This window comes from Trachemys scripta, chromosome 11 (genome assembly GCF_013100865.1).
Source record: "Trachemys scripta elegans isolate TJP31775 chromosome 11, CAS_Tse_1.0, whole genome shotgun sequence".
NCBI classification, from domain to species: domain Eukaryota; kingdom Metazoa; phylum Chordata; order Testudines; family Emydidae; genus Trachemys; species Trachemys scripta.
This window is the reverse complement of record NC_048308.1, coordinates 53,930,796-53,943,379: the sequence shown is the minus strand read 5'-3', so window position 1 is coordinate 53,943,379 and position 12,584 is coordinate 53,930,796. Positions and strand designations below refer to the sequence as shown.

Here is a 12,584-nt window from a genome sequence, read left to right as displayed (position 1 = left end):
TGCTCTTAAAAGTCTCCAATGATGGAGATTCCACAACCTGTGTAGGCAATTTATTCCCATGATTAACCACCCTGACAGGAAGTTTTTCCTAATCTCCAACCTAAACCTCCCTTGCTGCAATTTAAGCCCATTGCTTCTTGTCCTATCCTCAGAGGTTAAGAAAAACAATTTTTCTTCCTCCTCCTTGTAACAACCTTTTACATACTTGAAAACTGTTATCATGTCTCCTCTTAGTCTCCTTTTTTCCAGACTAAACAAACCCAATTTTTTCAATCTTCCCTCATAGGTCATGTTTTCTAGATCTTTAATCATTTTTGTTCCTCTTCTCTGGACTCTCTCCAATTTGTCCACATCCTTCCTGAAATGTGGCGTCCAGAACTGGACACAATACTCAGTTGAGGCCACCTTAGTCCTGGATAATTGGGTACCATGGGTGAGACTTCAGCCCATTTGAACTGGGTAGAAAGGCCAGAGCAGTGTAAAGGGGGCTCTAAAATCCTTGTCTCCAGCTAGGGGAGAATTCCTCCAGTGCAGAGACTGAGGGGGACAGCTATAAAGGTGCCTTCTGAGGACCCCCCACTTAGAAAATACCCAGCTAAGAGCCCAGGTTAACTTTGCAATGAAGACAGACATATGTTTATGTTTACATTTTCACAAGTGTTCACTGACTTGAGGGTCCCTTTGTCTTTGGGTGCCCTAATTGAAACACAGAGGGCCTGGATGTCAGAGGTTGACTTAAATGGGCAGTGTAGGTGTTCAGCAACAGAAAAGCATTGCCTAGGTTTTAAAAGTTGGCACCCAAAAACAGAGAGCATTTTTGACAAAGTAGGCCTTCCTTTCTTTGTGCCTCTGTTTTACCTTCTATACAATGTCACATTTCCCCACCTTTAAGGAATGTAGAAAATCTTTCTTAATAGTATTGAAAAGTGCTTTGAGATCCCTGGATGGAAGCTGAAGCTTAAAAGCGCAACACCATATATCCTAGGCATTTGGTTAAACCAAACAAGGTGTATTGAGTGAAACATCTGAAAAGACAAATGTTTACAAATGTGTGATAGACTAAACTAGCTATGAATGAGCCATTCCACTCTGTTAGGTAAACAGCACATTGAAAAACATACAGAGGAAAAGGATGTGGAAAACAGTAGAGGGAGATAAGATTGAGAACATGCTGCATAATTTGTGTGTGTGTGTGTGTGTCGTGATCGTTTTGCTTTTATCATTTTCTTCGGTGGTTTTCTAGGCAGCTGCCTATTCAGCTTCTAGAAGGGTGAGTGGATCAGTGAAAGGCTTAACCAGCTACTGAAAGAAACAATTTCCTGGGTTTTCTAATCATCTTCTTATTCTCAGATGCCACTATAGTTGCTGAATATTGAGGAATGATATAACTGCTTATCACATAATGTTATTCGTCCCATAAGCCTTTCTGCTCATGGGAGTTCTTGAATGGGTGAAGATAAATCAGGAGAACCTCAGTTAAAAAAAAAATTGAACCACAGAATAAATCGCTTGAAAAGAAATATTTGATGCCAGTCATTGGGATTTAGGCCAAGCAGTTTGCATCTGGCAAACCTTACTTATCCAAAATGGTGTAACACAATTTACATTGGAATCCTAGATTGAAAGCTCCTTGGGGCAGAGACTGTCTTTTGTTCTGTGTTTGCACAGTGCCTAGCACAATGGGGCCCTGCTCTATAATGGAGGACTCTAGGCACCACTGCATTATAAATAATAATCCTGTTATGAAGATCAATAGGGTAACACCTCACTTCTGTTTTACTCATGATATCAGAATTATCTGTAAAGGTAAATCCATCATCAATGAACTTCTCAAATCAAACATCTAACTCACTAAACCAGACATGCGTTTTGCATGGGCATAGCAAGTTCCATTAGATGTAAAACTCCCAGGCCAGTCAGATAGATTATAACTGTCGATCTCATATTGGTACTTTGACAAATTGTAATGTTATTTTTCTGAAGCCAGGTGACACGGGAGGTTTGAAACCTTTTCCAACGTTTAAAACCTGAAAAGAAACCCAGAGAAATTGCTTCTACTCTGATCATTAGAACCAAATTCTCAATGACCATTACAAGTGAGGGGCAAACTTGTAAGCACCCATGAGCAGTGGGTTTTTGGAAAATACTTTTGGTGCTTAGACCTTGAATGATCCACTACCATCAGGGAAAATTAAAGCCAAAGTCCCTGTATTGGGTACATTATATGAGCTTAAGTTCTAGTGCAAAATGTGGTTAAAACATCCTTTTTGTTAGTGAAGAATTTGAAGGCTCATTTGTGATATATGCAGGATGCTTATACTTGTCTAAAGCTTATCCAATTGTATCAGGACAGATTTGCAGACAACTCTGCTAATTTGTAAAATGTTCTGCTTTCAAACAATAATAACAATATTTTAAATTAAGGTGCTGTCTTTATTTTCTCTGCTCCCTCCAGTGATGTCTCCTTGTTTGTCTTATTGCCTCAATAGATTGCTTTAAAATATTACTTAAAACTAAATTTGTGTCCCCCCATGGATGTGGAAGCTCATTTTCTTAGTGTGTGTTCTGTTGACCCACCCCACTCTAGCTGCCCCAAAACATCCTTGTTACCCCCTCCACTCAGCAAGTGACCCAGCAGTATCCAGCTGCCCAACCTTCCCCCCATTTGCTCCTTTAAATAGTTCCCTAACACTTCCAACAAGCACTCCAAGCTGAAGAATCCTCGTCCTCCTTCTCCTGGATGAGTGACTGTGGAATTGATCCTGAGGTGCTAAATGCTATCTGCTCCAAAAGTTGAGCGGCTCAGTAGCTTGCAGGATCAGGTCCCAGATCACTACCTCAGCTGTCCAGCCTCCTGACATCCCTTGCACATTTGCCTGGTCCTAGGAAGACCTGCTAATCTTTGATAGACAACCTAGGCCCCCTACCCACCTTTACTGCCGAACCTTTCTGGTTTTTGAAAGTAAGGTAATTTTCTCAGAGTTAACAAAGTAGAAATAACTGATGCTAGCAAGGTTGTGATAAATTCTGTGCATATTTATACGGCATGTCCTTTGTTATCAAGAAATGTATTAATATTATTATTGTTGTTCTATTACATCAAAAGCATGTCAATAATCTGTACTGTTTATTTGCAGGGGCTCGTGTCAATGCCAAGGACAATATGTGGCTGACCCCTCTTCATCGGGCTGTCGCCTCAAGGAGCGAAGTGAGTGAGGTTTGATTACCCCAGTAGTTGCATGCAAACAACATACTGAAAAAAAAATACTATTACCACAATAAAGTAATAATGGAGACCCCGCCCCCCCCCAAAAAAAAGGGGAAAAGGATTTTCTGATTCCAAAACCCTTTGCTCTTCACTAAAGCAAGAGTAATCAGTTACTGTCTGTATGCTGTTTTTATTGTTAGCCTGCTGGATACTTGTGGTTTTCCACTCCTGTGTATTTGATTGTTTTCCCTAACATGGTGCCTAATTTAAGTTACTGTAATGCATGACTTTCAGCGGACTGTCAGTAGATAGAATGATCATGATGTAAGTGGGATATATTGTGCAGTGATGCTGGTCTAATCACTTTAAAATGGTTAGACATAGTAGGGTGTGGGGAGGAGGTAAGAAGGAGGGATTGGAATGGGAGGGTGTGAATCTAGTGATCAAACAGGCTTAATGTGTAGTTTGATTTGAGTAACTGTATTTAAAGGCAACCATAAAGCTTCCTTTTAATTCCCCTGATTCACCCATAAAATAGAGTTAAGTCCATATTTTTTCCATTTGGCAACAAGAAATCATTCAGCATCTCACTGTAGTGTTTTTCATTGCTGCCTCAAAAGATGAGGGATAATAATTATCAGAGAGAATAACCCAAGCATGACTGAATTTTCAAGGATACCATCATTCTGGGCTTCCATTTTTGGCCTCTTTGTGTATTTTTATCCTCTTAATATTGAGTCGACATGATGCACGCAACTGCAGACTGAACTGGCTGCTGAGAGGAGCATTTAAAAGAGACATGAGCTGGCTGTCCTCCAGAAATTGATGGAAGCACCTCCATAACAATCCCAGTGCTCGCCAAGCCTGGAGGCAGGAATCCTTAGCTCATTTCTGAACTCAAGCATTGCTTAGCTACTAGCCGAGCTTCCCAGCTGCTGACGTCCAATGAAGCCCACTGAAAGAAGTAGCTAATAGAATACGAATGCTGTAAAGGAGTGAAATACAAAAAAACAACAACCCCACATTAAAAATAAGACATAAACCTTAAATAACAGCCACAATCTTTATAACCCAGTAATTACAACTATATGGTGTAGCTGTTTTAGATACAGGTGAATTTTATCTGTTGTGACCATCCTAGCTAAAAATCCATGTCTTACTATGGCTTTGTGCCTCACCCTTAACCCGTTGCTGCTGAAAGCAAGTGAAGACCCTGTGCAGAGTTCCCATTGAGTAACTTTCTTTTCCATAGTTCTGGTAATTCTAGCATCCCAAAAGGAATGATATCACAGGTACAGTATGTGAGGAAGCAATAGAAAAAGTGAGCTGTCACCCATGTAAACTGGCTCATCTTAATTCAATGTATATATTTTTATTAAAATGTCATTTTCTTGTGTTCTTTTTCCTTTGTTAATTCTTGTTCATGTGAAGGCCATTACTTTACTAACATTTTGAATGACATTTAGCATCATAAGATTTTTTTAAAATCCTGCGGCTATTGGAACTGATTTGTTTGCGAAAATAAATCGTTGCACAGGTTATCTGACACATTTCCAATGTGAATACCATAATACCAGATCAATCTCAGCCATCCAGGGGGTTCTTGGGCCAAAAGTTGACTATAAGGCCTCATTATATTTTGTCAAGTCTCCATGGGTTTAGTCCACTTCTAGAGCAATCACCTGTAAGGCTAAGGTTTTATACCGAGAGAGGCTTATTCTGAAGCTTCCATTCAACACTGAGATTCTGTCTCCCTGCAACCATTTAGAGTCTGACAAAAACACATACAAAAATTTTTTTATTGGATTTAAAACTCATTAAAATGTAAAGTTGATTTCAGGGATTTAAATTGGTTATTTAAAAAACCGCAACCCCTCAAATGTCTCTGTACTGGCTACTTCATGTATATATCAAATTTTAGCATTGTACAATTAGAAGTAATTGAGAAATTTCACTATGATATTTGGATTATACTGCAAATGCTAAAAGAAATATAAATGCAGAGTCCTAAGCAGTACCATTGTGCTAAATATACACATGGAAATTATAGTAAAATAAAGGATATTTTATATCCTCAAAAGCCAGATAATTAAAAGTTACGAGAAAAACACCTCTGTAAAGAATTGGAATAAAGTTAAGCTCCCAAATGGAATGTAAGCGGAATACATATGTAGATGTAAATGAAAGTGTATATACACATTTTTAAATGGAATTAAAAAATTACCTGCCAAGTCTATTTATTTATTTATTTATTTTTACCCTCCAACACCTGTTTCTTTCTATCTCAAGAGTCAAATTTATGTTCATTTTTCCATTGACTTCAAGTAGAATTTTGGTCCCAAAGGTGTACAAAGTGAATTTTCTTTAAGTAACTTTAAAGTAATTGGCCTGTAGTAGTAGTAGTAAATAATAATAATAATAATAATTAATAATAAAACTTCTAAGAGACTAACAATAATATATGATTATCAACACTTTAAGATAAGCACTCTCATTTACCGAGGCCTTGGCTACACTCAGGACTTCACAGCACTGCCGCAGCAGTGCTGTGAAGCGCGAGTGTAGTCGCACCGCCAGCGCTGCAAGAGAGCTCTTGTGGCGCTGTATGTACTCCACCTCTCTGAGGGGAATAGCGTGCAGCGCTGCAGGCTCTGATTACACTGGCGCTTTACAGCACTGTACTTGCTGCGCTCGGGGGGGGGGGCGTTTTCACACCCCTGAGCGCAGCAAGTTGCAGCGCTGTACAGCGCCAGTGTAGCCAAGGCCTGAGTAAATTTGCTTTACACCAATTTATGGGATTGCCATAGAAGATGAAATTGCTGAAATCAATAGAGGACAAAAGAGTAAAACTCTTAGGCCTGGTCTACACTACGGGTTTAGGTCGACTTTAGCAGCGTTAAACCGAATTAAGCCTGGACACGTCCACACAACGAGGCCCTTTCTTTCGACTTAAAGGGCCCTTTAAACCGGTTTCTTTACACCACCTCCGACGAGGGGATTAGCGATAAAACCGGCCTTTGCGGGTCGGAATTGGGGTAGTGTGGACGGAATTCGATGTTATTGGCCTCCGGGAGCTATCCCACAGTGCTTCATTGTGACCGCTCTGGACAGCGCTCTCAACTCAGATGCACTGACCAGGTAGACAGGAAAAGACCCGCGAAGGTTTGAATTTCATTTCCTGTTTGCCCAGCGTGGAGAGCACAGGTGACCACGCAGAGCTCATCAGCACAGGTAACCGTCATGGAGTCCTCCCAGGATCGCAAAAGAGCTCCAGCATGGACCGAACGGGAGGTACGAGATCTGCTCGCCATATGGGGAGATGAAGCAGTGATAGCTGAACTCCGTAGCAGTAAAAGAAATGGAAAAGTATTAGAAAAGATCTCCAAGGCCATGAAGGACCGAGGCCATAACAGGGACACACAGCAGTGCCGCGTGAAAATTAAGGAGCTAAGGCAAGCCTACCACAAAGCCAGAGAAGCAAACGGAAGGTCCGGGGCAGAGCCGCAAACTTGCCGCTACTACGCGGAGCTGCATGCGATCCTAGGGGGTGCAGCCACCACTACCCCAACCGTGTGCTATGACTCTCTCACTGGAGAAACACACAGGGAAGACGGTTCGGGGAACGAGGAAGATGACGATGGAGGTACTGTAGGTAGCTCACAGCAGCAAGGAAGCGGAGAAACCGGTTTCCCCAACAGCCAGGATCTGTTTGTTACCCTGGACCTGGAACCAGTAACCTCCGAACTCACCCAAGACCCTCAGGGCACACAGGAGACCTCTGGTGAGTGTACCTTTGTAAATATTTGTAAACATTACACATGGTTTAAAAGCAAGCGTGTTTAATGATTAATTTGCCCTGGCAATCGCGGCCAGTACATCTACTGGAAAAGTCTGTTAACGTGTATGGGGATGGAGCGGAAATCCTCCAGGGACATCTCCAGAAAGCTCTCCTTTATGTACTCCCAAAGCCTTTGCAAAAGGTTTCTGGGGAGGGCTGCCTTATCCCGTCCGCCATGGTAGGACACTTTACCACGCCAGGCCAGTAGCACGTAGTCTGGAATCATTGCATAACAAAGCATGGCAGCGTATGGTCCCGGTGTTTGCTGGCATGCAGACAATATCCATTCCTTGTCTCTCTTTGTTATCCTCAGGAGAGTGATATCATTCACGGTCACCTGGTTGAAATGGGGTGATTTTATTAAGGGGACATTCAGAGGCGCCCGTTCCTGCTCTTCTGAACAGAAATGTTCCCCGCTGTTAACCATGCGGTGGAGGGGAGGGGTGAAGTGATCATCCCAGAGAATCGTGTGTGTGTGTGTGGGGGGGGGGGGTTTACTTGTGTTTGTGCCGCATGTTAACCGGGAAACTGCAGCCCCCTCCTTTTACATTGAAACCCCATTTTAAATGGACAACCCAATTCATCCTTGAGATGGGAAATGCGCTGCTGTTTGCAACCTTTCCCGCATGTTAAGAAGGTTAAATAAGCCAAAACACTGTGGCCTACGATGGCTGCCTGCAAGCCGAAATATGCGACCTTGTAATGAAAGAGTGTACCCATTGTTCCCTAAAATGTGTCTTTTTTAACCACCTCTCCCTTCTCCTCCACCAGCTGCAAATGTTTCTCCTTCGCAGAGGCTCGTGAACATTAGAAAGAGAAAACGTAAGACGAGGGACGAGATGTTCACGGAGCTGCAGATGTCCTCCCACGCTGATAGAGCACAGCAGAATGCGTGGAGGCAGTCAATGTCGGAGATGAGAAAAGTCCAACATGAACGAGAGGAGAGGTGGCGGGCTGAAGACGATAGGTGGCGTCAGCTTGCAGACAGACGGCAAGAGGCAATGCTCCGTCTGCTGGAGCATCAAAGTGATATGCTCGAGCGTATGGTTGAGTTGCAGGAAAGGCAGCAGGAGCAGAGACCGCCGCTACAGCCCCTGTGTAACCAACAGCCCTCCTCCCCAAGTTCCATAGCCTCGTCACCCAGACGCCCAAGAACACGGTGGGGGGGCCTCCGTCCACCCAGTCACTCCACCCCAGATGATCGCCCAAGCATCAGAAGGCTGGGCTTCAATAAGAGTTAAAGTTTTAAAATGCAGTGTGTCCTTTTCCATCCCTCCTCCCCCACCCATCCCTGCTACCTTGGCAATTATCCCCCTACCTCTGTAAGGAACTAATAAAGAATGCATGAATGTGAAAAAACAATGACTTTATTGCCTCTGCAAGCGGGAGGGGAGGGGAGGGTGGGGTGGGGTGGTTGGTTTACAGGGAAGTAGAGTGAACCGGGTCGGGGGGGGGGGTTGGAGGGTTCATCAAGGAGAAACAAACAGAAGTTTCACACAGTAGCCTGGCCAGTCACAAAACTCGTTTTCAAAGCTTCTCTGATGCGCACCGCGCCCTGCTGTGCTCCTCTAACCGCCCTGGTGTCTGGCTGCGCGTAATCAGCGGCCAGGCGAGTTGCCTCAACCTCCCACCCCGCCATAAATGTCTCCCCCTTACTCTCACAGATATTGTGGAGCGCACAGCAAGCAGCAATAACAATGGGGATATTCTTTTCGCTGAGGTCTGAGCGAGTCAGTAAGCTGCGCCAGCGCGCTTTTAAACGTCCAAATGCACATTCCACCACCATTCGGCACTTGCTCAGCCTGTAGTTGAACAGGTCCTGACTCCTGTCCAGGCTGCCTGTGTATGGCTTCATGAGCCATGGCATTAAGGGGTAGGCTGGGTCCCCAAGGATCACGATAGGCATTTCAACATCCCCAATGGTCACTTTCTGGTCCGGGAAGAAAGTCCCTTCCTCCAGCTTTCGAAACAGAGCAGAGTTCCTGAAGACGCGAGCATCATGTACCTTTCCCGGCCATCCCACGTTGATGTTGGTGAAACGTCCCTTGTGATCCACCAGGGCTTGCAGCAGCATTGAAAAGTACCCCTTGCGGTTTATGTAGTCGGTGGCTTGGTGCTCCGGTGACAAGATAGGGATATGGGTTCCGTCTATGGCCCCGCCACAGTTTGGGAATCCCATTTCAGCAAAACCATCCACTATTGACTGCACGTTGCCCAGAGTCACTACCCTTGCTATCACCAGGTCTTTCATTGCCCTGGCAAATTGGATCACAGCAGCCCCCACAGTAGATTTGCCCACTCCAAATTGATTCCCGACTGACCGGTAGCTGTCTGGCGTTGCAAGCTTCCACAGGGCTATTGCCACTCGCTTCTCAACTGTGAGGGCTGCTCTCATCTTGGTATCCTGGCGTTTCAGGGCAGGGGAAAGCAAGTCACAAAGTTCCATGAAAGTGCCCTTACGCATGCGAAAGTTTCGCAGCCACTGGGAATCGTCCCATACCTGCAGCACGATGCGGTCCCACCAGTCTGTGCTTGTTTCCCGGGCCCAGAATCGGCGTTCCACGGTATCAACCTGCCCCAGTAACACCATGATTTCCACATTGCTGGGGCCTGTGCCTTGTGAGAGGTCTATGGCCATGTCAATTTCCTCATCACTCTCGTCGCCGCGCTGCAATCGCCTCCTCGCCTGGTCCGGGTTTCGCCTTGGCATGTTCTGGCTCTGCATGTACTCCAGGACAATGCGCGTGGTGTTCATAGTGCTCATAATTGCCGCGGTGATCTGAGCGGGCTCCATGATCCCAGTGCTAGCTATGGCGCCTGGTCAGAAAAAAGGCGCGAAAGTAGTATCTGATGGACCAGGAGAAGGAGGGCGGGAGGGAGGGAGGGCCGAGTGACGACATGGCGTACAGGTACAGGAACAGGGAGAAACACAAACAACTGTCACACAGAATGGTCCCCCCAAAGATTAAACTGGAAACCCTGGGCTTAGCAGGCCGTTGATTTCACGGAGGAAGGGGAAGCAAATGAACACAGAACAAATCTATTTTTTACATCTTAAGGTGGCAGCCGACGCTGCAGCATGAGTGACAGCCATACCAGTATGACGATGACGGATACCAATCATAATATGCCATCATCTGCCAAAAGGCAAGGGGCTGCTGCTGTGTAGCAATGCAGCCCCACGTCTGCCAGCCCCACGTCCGCCAGCACCCAGCATCGCCCTCGGCCTCTTCTGGGTGCTTAGCAGACAATATTGGGCAATTGGCAGAAAATAGTATATTATGACTGGTAACCGTCATCATCGAAACAGTAGCATGTCTGCCCAGGTGGCCATGATTGACAGCCATACCAGTACGACGACGACGGGTACCAGTCATAATATACCATCGCCTGCAAGGGGCTGGTGCAATGCAGCACTACGGCTGCCAGCCCCACGGCTATCACTCATGCTACACCGTCTACCGCCAAAAGGCAGTTAGCAGCTGCTGCTGTGTAGCAATGCAGTCCCACGTCTGCCGGCACCCAGAGGACATATGGTGACGGTGAGCTCAGCTGAGCTGAGCGGGCTCCATGCTTGCCGTGGTATGTTGTCTGCACAGGTAACCCAGGTAAAAAGGCGCGAATCTATTGTCTGCCGTTGCTGTGACGAGGGGGGAGGGGCCTGACGACATGTACCCAGAACCGCCCGCGACACTGTTTTGCATCATCCGGGCATTGGGATCTCAACCCAGAATTCAAAGAAAAGGCGCGAACCGCTTCTCGGCTCGAGCTGTGGCGCAAACGTAGTATCTGACGGCCTAGGGGAAGGAGGGAGGGGGGCCGAGTGACGACATGGCGTACAGGCACAGGGAATTAAAATAAAGAACGGTGGCTGTGCATCAGGGAGAGACACAAACAACTGTCACAGACTGGTCCCCCCCAAAGATTAAACTGAAAACCCTGTTGACGGAGGGAGGGGGAAGCAAATGAATACAGAGAAAACCTATTTTTTACATCTTAAGACGACGGTGCAGCGTGACTGATAGCCCTCGGCATCTTTCTGGGTGCTTGGCAGCAAATACTGGGCGGTGTATGACGATGGTCTTCAGGCCTATTGCACGAGCTGCTGCTCAGGGAAGACTCTGCTAACGTGCGATGACCCGACTTGTAATAGGCCGGCTAACAGTCATAATACACCATTTACTGCCAAAAGGCAAGCCCCACGGCTGCCAGCACCCAGATCGCCGATGAAGGCTACCAGTCTACTGCACCGTCTACCGCCAAAAGGCAGTTAGCAGCTGCTGCTGTGTAGCAATGCAGTCCCACGTCTGCCGGCACCCAGAGGACATATGGTGATGGTGAGCTCAGCTGTGCTGAGCGGGCTCCATGTTGTCTGCACAGGTAACCCAGGTAACCCAGATAAAAAGGCGCAAATCTATTGTCTGCCGTTGCTGTGACGGGGGAGGGAGGGGCCTGACGACATGTACCCAGAACCGCCCGCGACACTGTTTTGCATCATCCGGGCATTGGGATCTCAACCCAGAATTCCAAGGGGCGGCAGAGACTGCGGGAACTGTGGGATAGCTGTGGGATAGCTACCCATAGTGCAATGCTCCGGAAGTCGACGCTAGCCTCGTACTGTGGACGAGGTCTGCCGACTAGAGCACCTAGAGCATTTTATTGTGTGGACATACACAATCGGCTGTATACAACCGATTTCAATAAAACCGGCTTCTATAAATTCGAACTAATTTCGTAGTGTAGACATACCCTTACAGTAATAGTTGTAGTGTCAATCCAGGCTGTGTGTGCTCTCCCAGGCACGTGATGTATACATACATGATGTATTTGTTGTACATTAATAAAACTTTGCCTAGCCTTAATAGAAAACATTTCTGTATATGAAAAACAGTACTGTAGTGTACAGGAATATGGGTGTATCGCTTTAAATGGTTGTGACTTATAGTCAGTAAACATGGTTATTTGCATCCCACTGTGCCCTCACATGGTTCCTTCATGTTATGTTTGTGTAAAGAGCAAAAGGCACACAAAGTAAATTTTTGAGAGTCCTCTTTTAAGACTATATGTATTGCCTAAGGGCAATTGTTACTAAGAGCTGAAGAGAGCTTGTCGTAGCTTTTCCAACAGAATGTTTTTTCTATTGAAAAGGCTGTTTTTCTGTTGCAAACAAATTATGGGAACTTGCTGATTTTTGTCGAAATTGTCAAAACATTTAGTTTTTGGTAAAGTCAAAATATTTCATTTTGACAATATCAAAAGGTTGTGTTGATAAGTTTGAAATATTTGTTCAGGCTTTATTATTTCAATTATATTGTATTCTAAATTTTATAATATGATGTCAGAATGAAATGTTTCAACCTTATCAAAATGAAATGTTACGGGAATGTTTCATTTAACAAAAAATGCCGTGATTTCTACATTTCTACCTGACTCATGATTAAATTAAATTTTGAAATCTTGGAATTTCTCCCAGGATGAGATTTCCATTTTCCTGTTAGCTCTAGAGCTGAGAGCATGCAGCAAGTCTGCAAATCAAGC

General features: G+C 45.2%; 1 protein-coding gene across 12 annotated transcripts in view; it reads left to right on the top strand.

Annotated features, from left to right (window-relative positions):
* ANKRD44 (ankyrin repeat domain 44) overlaps positions 1-12,584 on the top strand; it is a 216,592-nt gene that overhangs the window by 110,055 nt on the left and 93,953 nt on the right. For all 12 annotated transcript variants that reach the window (XM_034785283.1, XM_034785278.1, XM_034785277.1 and 9 more), the window contains one exon: positions 3,138-3,208. In XM_034785283.1, coding sequence (XP_034641174.1) covers positions 3,138-3,208 — 71 coding nt within the window. The remainder of the gene's footprint in view (positions 1-3,137; positions 3,209-12,584) is intronic.